We start from the raw sequence: 19,198 nt of genomic DNA, 5'->3' as shown, positions 1-19,198 counted from the left end.
TTAGAGCTCCAGATGCAGCGTGAGGACAAGGAGAGACAGTTCCAGCTGGAAAAGATGAAATTAGAACTGCAGATGAAAAATGAAGCCGAGAAGGAAAAAGAGAAAACCAGACTGGAAGTAGAAAAAGAGAAAACCAAACTGGAAGTAGAAAAAGAGAAAACCAGAGTAAGGGAACTGGAGTTGGAACAAGAGAAAGAAAAAGAGAAAGCAAGACTAGAGGTCGAAAAAGAAAAAGAGAGAACAAAACAAATGCAGATAGAAGCGAACAGAACCTTGGCTGAGCAAAGGATTGAACATGGGTTGCCAGAGAGCACCACCCAGGTATCACACCCACCAGATGTTAGGGTTAGGGAGAAGGACATTCCCTTGTTTGTTCCCGAAGAGGCAGAAAGCTTTTTCGAGCATTTTGAAAAAGTAGCCAGCATCAAGGAGTGGCCACAGGAGGAATGGGCCCAGCTGGTCCAGTTAAGATTGACCGGTGCAGCCAGGGAGGCATACACCCAATTGTCACTGGAAGAGTGCCAGGATTATGCCACAGTAAAGAGCAGCATATTGCGCTCGTTTCAGTTAACCCCAGAAGCTTATAGGAAGCGCTTCAGAGAGATGGTGAAAGTTGGAGCATGTACGTTTGCTGAGACAGCAAGAGATCTGGAAAGACGATTCCAGAAGTGGATTGAGGCTGCTGGAGTTGGATCTTACGCTGACCTGAAGCAACTGATGGTCATGGAGAAGTTCTTGGAGATGATGCATCCCGAAACAAAGTTCAAGATCCAAGAAGCAGGGATATTGGAGGTGAAAGATGCCGCAGATAGGGCGGATATGATTACTGAAGCGTACAAGAGCTTAAGAGAGAACAGAGTGCAGAATGAGGTGAGACGCAGCAATGGCAGACCCAATGGAGTCTGGGGAGGAAGAAATTATGAGAGACCCAGAGGAGTCTGGGGTGAGAAAAATTTTGATAAATGGGCAGATAAAAGTAAGTACCCTAAAACTCAGAAGAGTAGGTCGCGCACTTCGTCTGAAAGTGAGGATGGAGGAGCAAAACGAGAAACTGATCGTTATCCAGGAAATCAAGGGTCCAGTAAAGCTCCACAGAGTGCGAGTAGTACGTCTGGCCCGAGGAACTCCAATACGAGTGGGCAGAGTCAGAGCTACTCTGGGACATATAGAAGAGACTTTTCCCAGATGAGATGTTACAATTGTAACGGATTGGGTCACGTGATGCGAGATTGTCGGCAGGGCAAGAGAGTTGTGACCCTGGCCATGTGTGACCCCCGAGGTAAATATACTAATGTGTTCCAAGACAAACCACAGAGAGCGAACTTAGTGAACGAGAGGTATAGGCCGTTCATGAGCAAAGGTTGGATCAGTGTAGGAGGCCAACCTGAGGTAGAAGTTGGTATCTTAAGAGATACCGGAGCTAATCAGAGCTTGATTACGAGAAGCCTGATTGGGGATGGTCGACGGTTAGCTGGCAGGAGTAAGATGAGAGTATATGGGTTATTGTCTGAGAGTGACATGCCCGTATGTACTGTCCAGCTAAGGTCGGAATATGTGTCGGCGGAGGTGATGTTGGGAGTGTGCCCCGACATACCTATTCCAGGAGTCCAAGTGATCCTGGGGAATGACTTGTGTGGGACAAAGGTGTTGCCAAGAGTCATAGCGGAGACTGTGCCAGAGGAGTGCCCAGAAGGCCACTGCACGGGTGGGACACCTGAGAGTGTGAACCTGACTGACATCCGAGGGGATGAGTCAGGAGACCGCCAAGCCATTGAGTACCCTGTCTCGGTAGTGACGAAGGCAGAGGTGGCCGACGAGGAAGACACTGGAGAAGGTGAGACAGTGTCGATTCAGCCAGTGGAAGAGATCGATGTAGATATAGCACGGCTGTTTGATGAAGGTCCAGCCCAGAAAAATGAAGTCTCGGTGAGGTCAAAAGTGAAGATGGCCCAGCCGAAGAAGAATACTGTGAAGGGAGTTGACCTGAAGAGAGCCCAGACTGCTGAAATTGAGAGTCGGAAGGCGAATGCAACTGTGCTGAGTAGGAATGAGGAAGGATGTGGACAGACTGAAGACGGGAATAGAGCGTCAAGTGGTCCACGAGCACAGAGGCATATGGATAGTGGAGTTAAGTTGTTTGAGATGTCAGGAGTCGACATGTTTCACAGAAAACGTGGAGGAGAGATAGTGAAGAAGAGTAATAGCCGGGAAAATGAAAGGAGAAAAGACAGTATGTGTGGAGAGATGCTTACGAGCACTCTAGGAGAGGTAGAGCGACATGTACGGTCGAGTGCTGTTGAGTGTAGTACAGTGCTCGAAGAAACTTTTAGGGAACGAAGAAGAGTCGAAGGAGAAGAAATGGAGTTGTATAGAAGTGAAAAGTGGGGGAAGAGGATGATGATGCAAGCATGGATGAATAGAAGAAAGCCGAGGACTCGATGGAGGTCAAACAGGATGAGCTCTCGGATATATGAGGAGACGAAAGGGAGGAGCGTCGGTGAAGACGATGGAGTGAAGTATGATGACAGGAGACGAAAGTATAATGGCAGTAGATGGAAGAGTGAAGACGACAGAGGAGGTACAGACAGTAGATGTCTGACTCTGGACGTGAAGAGAAGACGAGGAAACGGAGGGTGGAGACAATAAGTAGAGTGGACCGATAGAGTGCAGGCGTCCAAGGAGGACAGCCTAGCCAAGAGGTGCTAGAGAAGTCAAATCGTTTGTGAGAAGACCATGTTTCTGGAGAGTTGTGAGCCGGATGTTGCAAGGAGCAACGAACTAATTGTAGACTCCTAAGGGAGTACGTAAGCAGATCAACCGTTCGAACCAATCGGTTGAAGAACGAGACAGTGTGGTGGCGGATGTATTATCCCGAGCCTAGCCACTAGAATAACTCTCAAAAATAAGGGGAGGGGAGTGTTATGATCTCAGCCTGCAGGAGAAACGAGTCTCCCTCCTTGAGAGTTATTCAGCAAGCCTGACCTAACTAGAAGGTCTAGCAAGTATTGAGGTGATAACGCATATGTAAAATAGTTGGTTGGATATGTGTAACAGTTTGAGATTATGGGCAATGCAGAAGAAAATAGATAAATGACTGGCTAGGAGATGTGGACATTTTGCTGGAGGCTTGAGGCTCGCTTCTGGAGGACCTTGACCTCACTTGAGTGCCAGACATCGCAGGGGGAAGCCGCGCTTCGTTGAGCTCCCGTCAGAAGGGAACCCCTAGTGATATATCTCTAAGAGAAGAGAAGTGTGCAGACGTACCAGCTGTGGAACCGAGCTGGGAACGTTGTGGTCTCAAGTCCTGGTCGAAGAAGAGAGTATCAAGCCGGCCAGAGACATTATTGTGGGCTGTGTGGAGCGCCCTGACCAGGCGCCGTCAGAGGAAAAGCGCCCTCGACCAGTTAATCTGTGGTAAGCACGATATACGCCAGTTCATAGTGATTGCATTGTAGTTGGTCGTGTGCCCAGCGACAGTAGCGATGTTTATTTATAAGTTAGACATGTTTTAATAAGGCAGAAGGCCTGAAATAGGAGAGTGAAGAGGGAGGAACACGGAGCGACGTCCGTCCTCTCTGAGCGCTGGCGGACGACTGAGGGAGCCTGGCTCCGGATGGAGGAAGACCCTCCCAGCGAGTGAGGACCGCCACCAGGCGAGGTGGAGTATGGACCCGCCCAAAACGGGGGAGTCCACTCTCACTGTATGTAGAGAACAGATAGAGGTTTGAGGCAAGCATATTGTGTGAATATTTTTTGTTTATGTGTTAAAGGGGAACATTTTATTGGAGTGTCGATGGGTTGCAGGTTTGTCTTTTGGGGAAGAAGTTGCTGAGAACTTCGAAGCCAGCAGATGAAGTAGCTGATGAGACTCCAAGGTAGTGGAGCAGAGGACCTCGAGCTGTGAGGAGAAGCAGCAGTGAAGAGGAGTGTCACGTGCTTCTGTAGAGGTGGAGAAGCACCATACTTGCTCGGGGAAACTTCATGGTGTAGCAGCCAAGAGAGCTGTGGAGGACCCTAGCAGAAGGGTGAAGCACCGTAGTTGCTCAAGGAAACTTCATGATAGCAGCCTGGAGGAGCTGCAGAGGATCCTGGTAGTGAAGCCCGGAAGAACCTAAAGAAATAGGGTAGTGAACTTCCAGAGGTGGAAGGGGAAGTTCTGGTGGATTACTTATAGGGAGTTGATAGTGTTTGGTTGTCAGTAGCGTGCAAGACGCAGTGAGAGGTGAGTGACTGTTCGCATTCTTATGTCAAGGAGTGATTTATTTTGAAGCTTAGAGTTGCAGTCGTAGGCTTGATTACCTACAGATGTATGTGCTCGAGGACTGACAGTGATCGATTAATCATTGTTGTGTATCAATGAACATTTATACTGATATATGTTATTGCATTCAAATGCTGGTTTTCTATATATATATGTTATCTTGCTGATGGTGTAACAGTATGTAGGCTTGATCAACTTGAGGAGGTTAATAGTATCAGGTGGTGAACCAGGAGGTAGGGTACCACTTGATAAGCTGATAATAGAGTTCTGATGGTGTTGGAGTGCAACCTGATTGTGATATTATAGAGTATAGGATTCATTATTATTATATGTGTGTATGTATCGTGTATGTGCTTTCTTCAGTAAATGTGTCACAATTTGCTGGCGTTTGCCCTTGTCCTAGTGAGGCTTCCCAGGAGGTAGTAAAGAAGGAGAGAGAGAGAGAGAAAGAACCATGAACCACTGCTGTGGACAGGGTAGGAGGTAATACTAGTAAGTCATAGGGGGATTGAGGAGATCATATCTCATAAGGAGAGAGTGGGGAGTCACAGCGGCTCGAGTGGGTGTGTGCACGTGACGACGAGGCTAAGTGTTGGAGCCGCATCCCCTGAACGTGTGACGTTGAGCCCCTCTCCAAGAGCCAGAAGCGCCAAGGGTGATCTCCTAGTATAAGCACTCTACCGAGTTGTGGGTTGGGTTGTCCGTAGAGGAGGATCAACGACGACTACACCAACCAACCCACAGTCTATATAAGAGAGAGAGAGAGAGAGAGAGAGAGAGAGAGAGAGAGAGAGAGAGAGAGAGAGAGAGAGAGAGAGAGAGAGAGAGAGAGAGAGAGAGAGAGAGAGAGAGAGAGAGAGAGAGAGAGAGAGAGAGAGAGAGAGAGAGAGAGAGAGAGAGAGAGAGAGAGAGAGAGAGGGAGAGAGAGAGAGAGAGAGAGAGAGAGAGAGAGAGAGAGAGAGAGAGAGAGAGAGAGAGAGAGAGAGAGAGAGAGAGAGAGAGAGAGAGAGAGAGAGAGAGAGAGAGAGAGACAGAGGGAGAGAGAGAGAGAGAGAGAGAGACAGAGTGTGTGTGTGTGTGTGTGTGTGTGTGTGTGTGTGTGTGTGTGTGTGTGTGTGTGTGTGTGTGTGTGTGTGTGTGTGTGCGTGTGTGCATGCGTGCATGCGTGCTTAAGAGTTTGTGTTTGTTTTTGAAGTTGTGTGTTGGTGGGAGGGTTGTGCATTGATGCATGTGTATTTGAAGAACAAACATAGAAGGTTTGTTACTCACTCCAGCTTTGACTCTGTAGCCTTGAAGTGTAATGTCCTTCTCAAGTTTACGGATATTAACTGGGCTTGTGGGTAACATCCTGTAAGAAAAAAACGCAATAAATTTAAGGCGTTTAAAGAATAAACAATTTAATAAGGCAACATCTGTTGCTCTGCTAAATAATACTGTTTATATTTTTAAATTTTTGCTTAAAAAATAAAGTTTACATTTAATTAGCCGTTATTTCAAAGTAGTTTTAAAGTCTATCAGCTCCACAATGTAAATATTTTTTCCATAACTGGTTCTGTAAAGGCCAATTGCTTTAAAATAGAAAGTTAATTTTAGGAATAATATCACTTGAATAATGCCTCATTATCCAATTATCACAGTCCTATATATATAACGATATCATCAATATGTTCAACATCTATACAACATAACAATCAACATGATTGATTCACATCAATCCTAGGCTTGTTATAATGGAAAAGTCCAGGACAACCAGGTGTCTCCATTAGTCAAAATATAAGAGACGTTAGTTAGGGAGCCGGTCGGCCGAGCGGACAGCACGCGGTACTTGTGATCCTGTGGTTCTGGGTTCGATCCCAGGCACCGGCGAGAAACAATGGGCAGAGTTTCTTTCACCGTATACCCCTGTTACCTAGCAGTAAAATAGATACCTGGGTGTTAGTCAGCTGTCACGGGCTGCTTCCTGGGGGGTGGAGGCCTGGTCGAGGACCGGGCCGCGGGGAAACTAAAAAGCCCCGAAATCATCTCTCAAGATAGTCTTTAAGACATGTACTGGACCTAATACTAATAATATCAAATATTCTCATTAAATCTAATATATTTTCATCTCATCGATGCCAACCATAAGGAAAAAGAGTTAATTTTTAGAGGTTGCACAACATTGTTGTAAAAATTTTTGAAATGTTACTCTAATTCATATAAAGTATATTAATAAAATATAGCATATTCTATTCGACTAAGGAAACCAGAATTTCAATTAATCCTTTATTGTAAAATACAACCACATTACTAAACATAAAAAAGATGAAACAACTTAATAATAGTCATATTAACTACATTTGTTAAAATCGTAGGATGAAACTCGTGCTTTAGTTCGATTAGTGATGTCTTTTCTGTTCTGCTTGGTGATCCTGAACAGAAACTGCTTCTGTTATCCATCCTTCATGGACTCGTTGAACATCAGGGCAATGTCCCTTTCTGCAGTGTTATTCATCACTTTAAGGGCATTGATGGAGCTTCTTAGCACATCTCTGGAATATTACTCCTTGCACAAAGAAATCACATTAACATGATGTATCAATGAAAAAATCAATAGGAGCCATGACGAGGATTCGAATCTATGCTCTGGGTATTCGCAAACAAACGCCTTAGACCACTGCAGCATGACATGGTCAAAAACAATGCATCTTAGAGGATGCATCCTCTAAGGTTCGTGAGGCTTACACTGTAGCCTCCTATGCTGAAGGAGATCCAATTTTTTTACTACAAACCAGGGGTGCATGAAGGCAATGTGTGAAACTCTGGTTAGGCTTCAGTGTAAACCTGAGGAACCCTTGGGGGATTCTGTTGAATCCCAGGGTGCATTGCTTTTGGCCAAGTCGGGGTGTAGTGGTCTAAGGAGTTTGTTTAAGAGAACCCAGAGCATAATTTCGAATCGTCCTCATGGCTCTTACTGATTTTCTCATATTCCTCCATTTCATCAACATGAACAATCCCAAGAATTTTTTTGTTTTAAAATACTTTGTTTTTATTTATTTCACCATTTATAACTCAACCCACCTGGCTATAACCACTTATACCGGCACGAAGAGAGAGTAGTTACGATTAATGATTAACTTAAAGGTAACATAAACCTACTTAATGCTGCCACCACCTTCGCCTTTGAAGAAAATTAGTACCTTACGGTGACCGACGGCGAAGGGTACCGATCACGGGAGAGTTCCAGATGTTAATTACTCTAGGTGGTGGTGGGCAATGTGCCCGGACTATCACCTACTGTGACCTATCACGGAATATTTACACTAGCACAGGAGGGAGAGAATACAGTTGACTCCCAATATTCAATGGTATCCATATAATTATATAGCACTTTTGATAATTTCGGACGGGAGGAAGATAATTTAACATGTGACAGTCGTAACCAGTTAGAGAAATGCCCACAGGATACTTGGGCCTGGCAACTCTCTATGAAATAATTAGCAGGAACAAATGGACAATCTATATAAATAAAAATATAAATGTTCGTTTGTTCAAAATCGCTAATCTCCGAAAGTTCTTCACCGATTGCTTTAAAATTTTCACACAACGTTCCATTCGCATCCGAGCAGGTTTTTATATATATATATATTATATAGATGTCACGTTTGTGACGGGAAAAAACATGCTTCGTTTGAAAAACTGTGTTTTTCATGTGTTTTTTATGTGAGGGAAATCTTCGAAACGTCTTTACCGATTGCTTTGAAACTTCGACACAATGTTGCATTCGAATAGGCGCGTCTTTTTATATATCTACTATATACATGCCTCACCTGTGACAGGAAAAAACATGCTTTTTTTGAAAAACAGCGCCATCTGTTGGACGTAAGAGCAACACACGCTGTAATCTCTGAAAGTTCTTCACCGATTGCTTTGAAATTTTTACACAACGTTGTATTCGAATAGGCGCGTCTTTATATATATCTACTATATAGATGTCACCCCTCTGACAGGTAAAAACATGCATTTTTGAAAAACAGTGCCATCTGTTGCACATAATAGCAACATGTACTCTATACTAAATATGTCACGAATTCCATTTCATTGTTTTCGATTCCAATGATAAATTTTATTTTCATAGATTTTGTTTGATTTTATTTTTTAATGAATTATTTTGTGTGACATTGTGTTCGAGTTTGGCTGTGTTGTATACCATACCGTTCATTTCATAAGTATAAGTATATATGCCACACATGTGACAGGTAAAACTATGCTGTTCTTGAAAAACAGCGCCATCTGTTGCATGTAAGAGAAACACATGCTATACTAAATATGTTAAAATTCCATTTCAATGTTTCTGATTATATTGATAAATTGAATTTTCATAGATTTTGATTTATTTTCATTTTGAATTAATTATTTTGTGTGAATTGCATTGGAATTGAGCTGTGTTGTTTACCATACTGTTCATTTCGTGAGTATAGTTTTTTCATATTTTCATTTCATTTTTTAACTGTTTTTCTTATATTTCAGTAATGGGAACATCAGATCACCTGATGTTCCTAATTTTCTGATGGGAACATCAGACCATTTGGGAAGGTATCGGACGAGGGAGTGAGGAATGGTGGGGATCCCGAGGGGACGGAAGTGAGAGATGGTGGGGAGGACGAGGGGACAAGGGAGAGAGTAATGGTGGGGGAAGGACGAGGGGCGGGGGAGTTTGGGATGGTGGGGACGAGTGGATGGGGGAATGGAGAATGGTGGGGAGAACAAAGGGAAAGGGGAGTGGGGCATGGTGGGAAGGAAGAGGGGATGGTGGAGTGGGGAATGGTGGGGAGGACGAGGGGACGGTGGCGTTTGGAATGGTTGGGACGCCGAGGAGACGGGTGCGGAGGGAATGGTGGGGAGGAATGGGGGACAGGGAAGGTTGCTGTGGCTCAACAACGCACATGCGTTACTGAGCCACAGCAACGCGTGGCCGGGTACCGCTAGTTTAATAATAAAAATATGTTTAATTAGTTTTAGTAATAAGATCCTACTCTAGCTTTTCTATCAAGGCATTTAGAATGATCAACACGTATTATGTCAGAACATAAGGGACCAGTACTCACTCAAGATACAGCAATGATGAAGCTTCTGTGTACTCACCTGATCGTCAGTCTCCCTTCCCAGTGATGCCCACCACTAGACCCCAGACTCCTGTCTGGTCTGAGACACAGCACACACTCTCTCTAACCTGCTGTTGTTTTAGATTTAGGTACTTGGTCCAGATTTAACCCGCTTCGCCCCAACTTTTATACCCGCTCTACCTTTTTTTTTCCGTTGGATTAATGGACTTGAATCTGGTAACTTCTTGGAAAAAGGGATTAGCCCGCCAACCTTTCAAACCTCCCAAGGTGGGGTTTATGACCTCTCCTCACCTCTCTGGGACAGTCCCGCAGGTCAGGCACCCTATAAGTCTCCACTCAAGAAACTTCAACAACTGTCACAATATGACAGGTGGCGACGTAGTTCACATATTTCCCTTGAATGATTGTTTTTCCTCTAATTGTTTACATTTTTTATTCCATTCTGGCACCTCCTCTCCAAATTCCGGAAAATCTTTTCTTTTCTGCCAGAGTAATACTTTCAAAGAAAGCCAATCGAACATTTGTTTCTGGCAGAAACCGATAGTGTCTCTAATCCACTTTCGAAACACTTTCCTTGACATCTTTATCCGGGTAACAGTTCAGAAGCGGATTATTATCAAAGTCCTTCTTTGATTCCCATTGAATCACAATTGCCTCACGACAAAAGCAAATATATACGAGGCAGACAAAATGTGCTACTTTCCTCATTCTTTTTAATTCTCGAACAGCCAACTACAGTTTTTCATTAAATTGGACAAACTTAAGTGCATATATTGTCACTGCTATCCACTTTGTTTGACGGAAGGCTCCTGGAGCCCTGAATTTCAATTCATTCTGAGACATGTTGTTACAATAGAGGGACAAAGAAAAAACTAAAATTTGTCAGGGATGTCTTACATCTTCCAGACTTTTTGAAGGTAGTCAACCATTTTTGCATGTTGGCTTTCTAGAAACCGTTAGACGGGCTCTTGTTCATCTAGCATAGTCCTATGACTTTTTATGTACTAAATCCCAATATTTGTAAACTCGCAAAGATGATAGAAGTGTGAAACCCCTACATATTAATAAATTTTTAATTAAATATATCATATTGGTCACTCAAATGAATAGAACTAAGAAGCCGAGCAAAGTGACACGAAAATAGGATCTTCAGGAAATTGTAACACCCCTCACGTACAGTCATAATACTTTCTTAAGTACCACACTTAAGTACCACAAAAACATATCATTAACCTCATTACTGCACTCGGTCTACACTAATACATCACTAGCCTTCAGCTACATCCAAACACTGGTAGAATAAATGAAACACACAATGAGTTCCAATACAAATTGGGACTCCCCCACAACAGCACTGCATCAGCGACCTGGAAAAATCCCTGCAACAAACAGAGCAGGTTCAAAATTCCACGCACCATGGAGCGAACTGGAACAGAAATGGACCTACCTAAAAAACCTCCTAGTTAAAATAGTTCTGAGACAAATTATTTATCTTTCCTAATATATAATGCCTCTTTATATAGGCAAAACTCAAAGTTCTTGTCATAAATTGCCTCATTACAGCGGGAAATAACGTATTTTAAATTTCCACAAAAACTCATACAATGGTAGATTACTTTGGCAACCAGATAACAATATCTATAGATGTAACAGAATAAATAGGATGCATGGAGAAGTAGGTTGCTATGTTAAAGACTTGCTTACCTGCACAGAATTTAGATCAGCTCCTGATGTAGTGAAAATATTGGGTATCAAATTTGAAAATAAAAACTTAGTAATTGCAGTAATATGCAAATCCCTCAACTGGAGCAGCCTAAACATTTGCTGAACAGATAACAAAATAGCGAGAACTGACAAAAAAACATAGAATCCTCAGAAGCGAGTATTATCCAATTAGGTGATTTTAACCCAAATTGATTTGTAACATGATATAAAATAATATTTTACTGGTCAAATAACAGTAAGTAGTGCAGAACAAGATGAACACACATGAACGTATGAGCTACGAGGAATTAAACCTCACTTCGCTGGAAGACAGAAGAGTTAGAGGGGACATGATCACCACATTCAAGATTCTGAAGGGAATTGACAGGGTACATAAAAACAGGCTATTTAACACAAGGGGCACATGCACAATGGGACACAGGAGGAAACTGAGTGCCAAAATGAGCCACAGAGATATTTGAAAGAACTTTTTTAGTGTCAGAGTGGTTGACAAATGGAATGCATTAGGAAGTGATGTTGTGGAAGCTAACTTCATACACAGTTTCAAGTGTAGATATGATAGAACCCAAAAGGCTCAGGAATCTGTACATCTGTTGATTGACGGTTGAGAGGCGGGACCAAAGAGCCAGAGCTCAACCCCCGCAAACACAATTAGGTGAGTACACACCAGGATACTACGAGATATAATGAAAAGTTCACGTTGAATCAACATATTATTGGGCTTACAATAGAGAACAACAGTCGAACTGAAGAATAATGAAGAACTTATCTAGAAAGTAACAAATTCATATACGACTTTCTCGGACCACAACGCCATTGAAGTAAAACAAATATATGTATTTATAACATTCTAAAAGCACATATACTACAGGAGGAAGCCTTAAATATATTTGGCATCAGCAATCGGGACAAAATAAAGTATGAATTATCAAGCATTCCTTGTGAGGTGATAACGAAATGAGCGAAATCCTAAAAGAACAATAAGTATTTATGTTATTAATGCAATAAACACAAAGAAAGTGGAATCCTCTGAGATCGGATATTACTATAAAAATCTCTGCCTTCGAAACAGATGTAAGGTATGTGTCTATGAAATAAACTCCTGGGCCAGATTTCTGGAATTCATAGTTTATAAAGAAAAATCACTAGCACGGGAACTTAGTATAATTTTACGGAAAAGTCTTGAGACAATTGACATCCTATTGACTTTAAAAGCTACGGACATCGCCTCACTTCACAAGGAATACAGTAAAAATCTGGGTAAAGCTAAAGACTGGTCACACAACCATTACACATCATTAAAGGTTTTGAAATGGTGCTCAGAAGCAACTTACAAGTTAAATGATTGAGTTATACAATCCAGATCAACACAGTGTAATAGCAAGAAGATGAGTCACAACTACTTGATAACTATGACAAAAATACAGTGACATAAAATAAACCAAACTACTGATGATACACAGACTTTGCAAAAGTATAGCATAAATGTGACAATTCTAATGAATAATAGCTCATAAAATTAAAAACAGGAAGGTGGATCTTATATTTTCTAATAAAGATATTAGTAAGAGTGGCAATAAATCTAAGAAAATCTAGCCTGAGTTCAACGCGAAACTCACTTCCAAAAAGTACAGTCTTCATGCCATTGCTCTTCCCTATTCCTCATAAGATAAGGCATGGACAGGAATACAAACCACAGTTCCATGTCATCCTTCGCTGATGATACTAAAATAAGTATGAATATAGTCTCTTGGAAAGTTGCAGAGAACTTTAAACATACTGTACTATTAACAACGTCCTCCATTGAGCATCGGAAAATAATATGATATTCAAGAGTGACAAATTACAATTATTTTGGCACAGTAAAAACGAAAATCTTAAACGGAGTACAGGGTAAAAGTAGTAATCAGATATTGTCATTGAAATAAGTGATCAAATCAAAAGTCTGGAAGTAATACTGTTGAAAGATCTAACATTTAGAGATATTATTGAAGCAAACATCGTAACACCCAAGGAAATTATTGGATCGACAATGGGAACCTTAAAACAAGGGATGCCACACCAGTGACAATACTCTTCAAAACATTAGTGTTATTTCTCACGGTATATTGCTCAGTCTGACATCCCGTACAAGGTAGGTGGGAGTGCCGCGCTGGAAATTGTGAAAGGAATGTTTACTGCATGAATGCAATTGGTTAAACTTTTAAACTACTGAGACAAACTCAAAGCACTCAGATTGTTCTCCTTGGATCGAGGACGAGAAAAATATCATAATATATATATATATATATATATATATATATATATATATATATATATATATATATATATATATATATATATATATATATATATATGCGAACAAGCCTGAATGGTCCCCAGGACAATATGCAACTGAAAACTCACACCCCAGAAGTGACTCGAACCCATACTCCCAGGAGCAACGCAACTGGTATGTACAAGACGCCTTAATCCACTTGACCATCACGACCGGACATAATGAGGTGATAGCCTAAGCTATTTGAACCACCCCACCGCCGGCACTCGGATAGTAATCTTGGGCATAGCATTTTACCAAATCACCTCATTCTTTGGGGCACACGTGAGGAACACAAATGCGAACAAGCCTGAATGGTCCCCAGGACAATATGCAACTGAAAACTCACACCCCAGAAGAGTGCCGGCAGTGGGGTGGTTCAAATAGCTTAGGCTATCACCTCATTATGTCCGGTCGTGATGGTCAAGTGGCTTAAGGCGTCTTGTACATACCAGTTGCGTTGCTCCTGGGAGTATGGGTTCGAGTCACTTCTGGGGTGTGAGTTTTCAGTTGCATATTGTCCTGGGGACCATTCAGGCTTGTTCGCATTTGTGTTCCTCACGTGTGCCCCAAAGAATGAGGTGATTTGGTAAAATGCTATGCCCAAGATTACTATCCGAGTGCCAGCGGTGGGGTGGTTCAAATAGCTTAGGCTATCACCTCATTATGTCCGGTCGTGATGGTCAAGTGGATTAAGGCGTCTTGTACATACCAGTTGCGTTGCTCCTGGGAGTATGGGTTCGAGTCACTTCTGGGGCGTGAGTTTTCAGTTGCAAATTGTCCTGGGGACCATTCAGGCTTGTTCGCATTTGTGTTCCTCACGTGTGCCCTAAAGAATGAGGTGATTTGGTAAAATGCTATGCCCATGATTACTATCCAAGTGCCGGCGGTGGGGTGGTTCAAATAGCTTAGGCTATCACCTCATTATGTCCGGTCGTGATGGTCAAGTGGATTAAGGCGTCTTGTACATACCAGTTGCGTTGCTCCTGGGAGTATGGGTTCGAGTCACTTCAGGTGTGTGAGTTTTCAGTTATATATATATATATATATATATATATATATATATATATATATATATATATATATATATATATATATATATATATATATATATATATATATATATGTCGTACCTACCCTGGAAACACAAACCGAAACTGTCTCTATTTTCCGCTTGTTACAACTTGTAATAAAGTTGTTACATCTTGGCTTAATGTGTTTATGACGTATTAGAACGTTGTTACAACTTGATATATTGGTTGTTATAACTGGTTAGGTGGTGTTAAAACTTGTTCGAACGTTGTACCAACGTCGTAGTTTCGGTGTGTGTTTGGCGGGTAGTAGCCAGAACGCACTTCTGAGCCTACTATTGAAGGCCCGATTTGCTTAATAAGCCAAGTTTTCATGAATTAATTGTTTTTTGACTACCTAACCTACCTAACCTAACCTAACCTAACTTTTTCGGCTACCTAACCTAACCTAACCTATAAAGACAGGTTAGGTTAGGTTAGGTAGGGTTGGTTAAGTTCGGTAATATATCTACGTTAATTTTAACTCCAATAAAAAAAAATTGACCTCATACATAATGAAATGGGTAGCTTTCTCATTTCATAAGAAAAAAATTAGAGAAAATATAATAATTCAGGAAAACTTGGCTTATTAGGCAAATCGGGCCTTGCATAGTAGGCCGAGAAGTGCATTCTGGCTATATATAACACCTATATATATATATACGACATATATATATATATATATATATATATATATATATATATATATATATATATATATATATATATATATATATATATATATATATTAATATATTGGAAGAACAGGTTTAAAATCTGCACAATAAAATTACATAATGCTGGAGTGAGAGGTACGTTAGACAGTGCAAAATAAATTTAATGAAAATTCTGTATACCATAAGCACAATTAGAGAAAATAGTTGTAAACTTCAGGGGCCTTAAATTCTTAAGTGTGCTGCCAATACACTTTGGAAATATCTCTGGAACAGACGCGAAAGTTATCAAGAGAGTGCTGGACAATTTACTGCTAGAGTTACTGGATCAGTCTGAATACGATAGCTATGTGGGCCTTCGAGTTACCAAGACAAACAGACTCACAGACCTCAATCACTAGTGAAAGCTGGCCACAGGTCTGGTTGCCTAAGTAGAAGAACTTTTGAGCTTATTAACAATTAAGCAAGGCAAATTCAGTTACACGCAGTATCGCAGTATACACTGACACATCACAAGCCTCCAGATACTCTCTGTATTATTATGTGTACCGGCAACATACTCTCCTTTCCCAACTAAGAAGTCATTTTCCAGCTTGTACATAATCTAGTAGCTCCTAGTTTTGTTTCGTGGCATTTAAGAGGAGGCAGGAAGCCATGATTTTGTTTTATTTCAGGAATATAAAATACAATGGCTATGTGGGCCTTCGAGTCACATAGACAAAAGTTAGGTAAATAGCGAAATTGAACCTAGGCTGAGAAGACAAGATGGCTGATTCAACCAGATTCAGGAAAGATCAGTTCCCGCTGAAAGGAAACCGGAAGTTAAAACAGTGGGTCTCCCGGATGTAAAGATAGTGATTGGCTGGCCGTTGGAGGCGTGGCCAATGAGAACACCCTGATGTTATGTGATGTGTTGTAGCCATCTGAGGTGTGAGTGCAGGCGTCACCCGGGCGTCACTTCGCTCTGGGTCTTCATATGAACAAGAGATACAGCTCGTCACTCCAGCAAGACACAATAAAACATGGACTAATCTACGAGGTGGATGCTGAGACTAGCAGTAATTGAGGTCGAGACTAGAGGAAGCAGTTTACCAAGCAACTTTCCGGGAGGATTTCAGGAATTCTGAAGCCACGAGAAGCAAGTAAGAGAAAGACTCCAAAGAATGGTCGTCTACCTGTCGTACAGGTAGACGACCTGTAGGACAGTGTTGGGTGATCAGAGGAATGTCCTGTGAGCCATCTCTGAGTTTGAAGAGACCTGAAGAAGACTGAGGTAGTCGTAGTCGACGTTCTTCCGGCAGGAAGGAAGCCCATTGAAGAATGACCACCACATACTGTGCATTGCGAGGGAAGTTGTTGAAGACCAGTAGAGCAGGATGGGGAGCGACAGGAGTCTGGGACTCTGGTTGGTACTCGAGGCAACTCATCACGTCACGTAAACTCCAGTAAAAAGTAAGTGAGTACAGCCGAGGAAGAATATTTCTTTACCGTTAGGGTTGACATTTTGACCTGCAAAATGTCAACCTTACATTTGTTGTTATAGTAGTAGTGGATTAGATTATGAATGAATTGGCGCTTTGTAACAACAAGTCTCATTTGCCAAAACATCACACATTGGTTTACATAATTCATACTGCTCTCGACACACCGGTTTATATAATTCATAAGACACTCGACTGGCGTTTCGTGAGAGCTTTGTTCTGAGTTCATATTCTGACCAGGGAGGATTTACTGGGCGTCAATCCGTAATTGTAGCCACTGTTTACTCAAAAGTAAAATAGATACCTGGTTCTTAATCTATTTGACGGGTCGTATTCCGGGGAACATTGGATTAAGGATTTGCCCGAAATGCTATGTGTGCTAGTGACAGTACAAGAATGTAAGATCTCTTGTATATATATACACTAGCGGTACCCGGCCACGCGTTGCTGAGGCTCAGCAACGCATGTGCGTTGTTGAGCCCCAGCAACCTTCCCTGTCCCCCAGTCTTGGGTCAGCCTTGGGTCAGCCTTGATAGGGAGCAGATGTGCAGGGTCAGCGGTCTGCATATACCGAGGGGACAAGGGTCAAGGGCCAAGGGAGCGGGTGTACTGTGCAGTGAGAATCGGGACAGTGTAAATCAAACAGTGGCAGTGTAATGCAACACATTGAACACACCTCGTGGTGAATTATCTTAGTGAACTTAGAGAAGATAGCTAGTGAAGATCGACTTCTTGAGGCAGCGTCAGTCGCACCAGCGGGACCCACGTGGAGACACAGGATTACCGACGACATGCCGTGTATTCACCTAGAGTGCTTGTGGGGGGCTGACTGGTAAGTGTCTCTCTGTAAGTCTCCAACAGTGTGCAAGGTTTATATAATATCATATCAGACACTATTGCATTCCATTCAATAATACAACCATAAGTGGTAAACAAGTAACAGGGACAGCAACTGTGAGCTCACTGGGAACCCAGATAAGCCGCTCATCCCCCCACCATAATCTGAAGACAACACCTCACTCACCTCCTCCACCCATCTCACTCTCCCAAAACACTCCTCCCCCCCCCCTCAACACCCAACCTCCCCTACCACTGACTACACACACACACACACACACACACACACACACACACACACACACACACACACACACACACACACACACACACACACACACACACACACACACACACACATTATCCCCCCCCCTCTCTTCTTCTGAGCATACCAGATATTCCTCACCCGGTACCCCCAAAACCCTCCCACACAGTGGAAACCCCCCTCCATCTCCCTCACCCTCTCCCACCACCTGACATGAAGTGACCATCTCCACCCCCCTCCCATACTACCTCCCTCTTCCCCCCTCCCCGCCCTCCCTCTCTCTCTCTCTCTCGTCCTCTCTGTTTCTGTTCTCTCTCTCTCTCTCTCTCACTCTCGTCCTCTCTGTTTCTGTTCTCTCTCTCTCTCTCTCTCTCTCTCTCTCTCTCTCTCTCTCTCTCTCTCTCTCTCTCTCTCTCTCTCTCTCTCTCTCTCTCTCTCTCTCTCTCTCTCTCTCTCTCTCTCTCTCTCTCTCTCTCGTCCTCTCTGTTTGTGTTCTCTCTCTCTCTCTCTATATATATATATATAGATATATATATATATATATATATATATATATATATATATATATATATATATATCTATATATATATATATAGATATATAGATATCTATATATAGATATATAGATATCTATATATATATATATATATATATATATATATATATATATATATATATATATATATATATATATATATATATATATATATATATATATATATAGCTCTCTCTTGCCCTCTCTGTCTCTCTTGCTCTCTCACCTGCTCTGTCTCTTTTGCTCTCTCTCTCTCTCTCTCTCTCTCTCTCTCTCTCTCTCTCTCTCTCTCTCTCTCTCTCTCTCTCTCTCTCTCTCTCTCTCTCTCTCTCTCTCTCTCTCTATCAGAACATATCAGGGAAAGGGACAAAATGGCAGGACGCAACAGGGACACAGGGAATAGCCAAAGTGACCAAACGAAGGAAATGTTAACCCAAGTTTTGGAGGAATTCAGGAGGGAGATGCATGGAATGAGGATTACAATTAACAACCTGCAAAGTGAGCTGACATCAGCAAGGGAGGAGATCAAATCCCTCACAGGGAAAAATAAAGAGGCCGAGCATCAGATTATCATCCAAAGGGAAGGTGGGAATGTTGCATTGGAAGGAAATGCCTCTGTACCTGAAACATTTGCGGAAAATCTGAGAACGAGCTCAGAAGCAATGGACACAGTGAGGGAGGTAGCCATGCAAGCTGCTACCTCACAGGAAGCAGCAAGGCACACCAGCCAGCTGCTGAAGAGAAAACGATCAGTGGTAGTTGTAGGCATCAAAGAACAGGAAGGATCCAATAGGCAGGAATGGAATAGCAAGGATAGAGAGGCAGTACATGGGCTACTGAAGGGGTTACAGATAGAAGGGGCTGAACAAAACAGTGAGAAGGTTTTCAGGTTGGGCTGGTACAAGGACAGAAACCGATTGGTAAAGGTGGT

The 19,198-nt window shown here is 42.2% G+C and overlaps 1 protein-coding gene across 4 annotated transcripts in view; it reads right to left on the bottom strand.

The window, feature by feature from the left end:
- Positions 1-3,501: 3,501 nt before the first annotated feature.
- Positions 3,502-19,198, bottom strand: part of LOC138370361 (probable cytochrome P450 49a1) — a 150,180-nt gene continuing 134,483 nt past the window's right edge. For all 4 annotated transcript variants that reach the window (XM_069334717.1, XM_069334718.1, XM_069334716.1 and 1 more), the window contains 2 exons: positions 5,531-5,609; positions 3,502-4,111 (listed from right to left, as the gene is read on the bottom strand). In XM_069334717.1, coding sequence (XP_069190818.1) covers positions 4,055-4,111; positions 5,531-5,609 — 136 coding nt within the window. In that variant the 3' untranslated portion in view covers positions 3,502-4,054. The remainder of the gene's footprint in view (positions 4,112-5,530; positions 5,610-19,198) is intronic.

This window comes from Procambarus clarkii, chromosome 31 (genome assembly GCF_040958095.1).
Source record: "Procambarus clarkii isolate CNS0578487 chromosome 31, FALCON_Pclarkii_2.0, whole genome shotgun sequence".
In the NCBI taxonomy this organism is placed as follows: Eukaryota; Metazoa; Arthropoda; class Malacostraca; order Decapoda; family Cambaridae; genus Procambarus; species Procambarus clarkii.
Note: the sequence above shows the minus strand (reverse complement) of the source record. Positions and strands in the feature narration are given on the sequence as shown.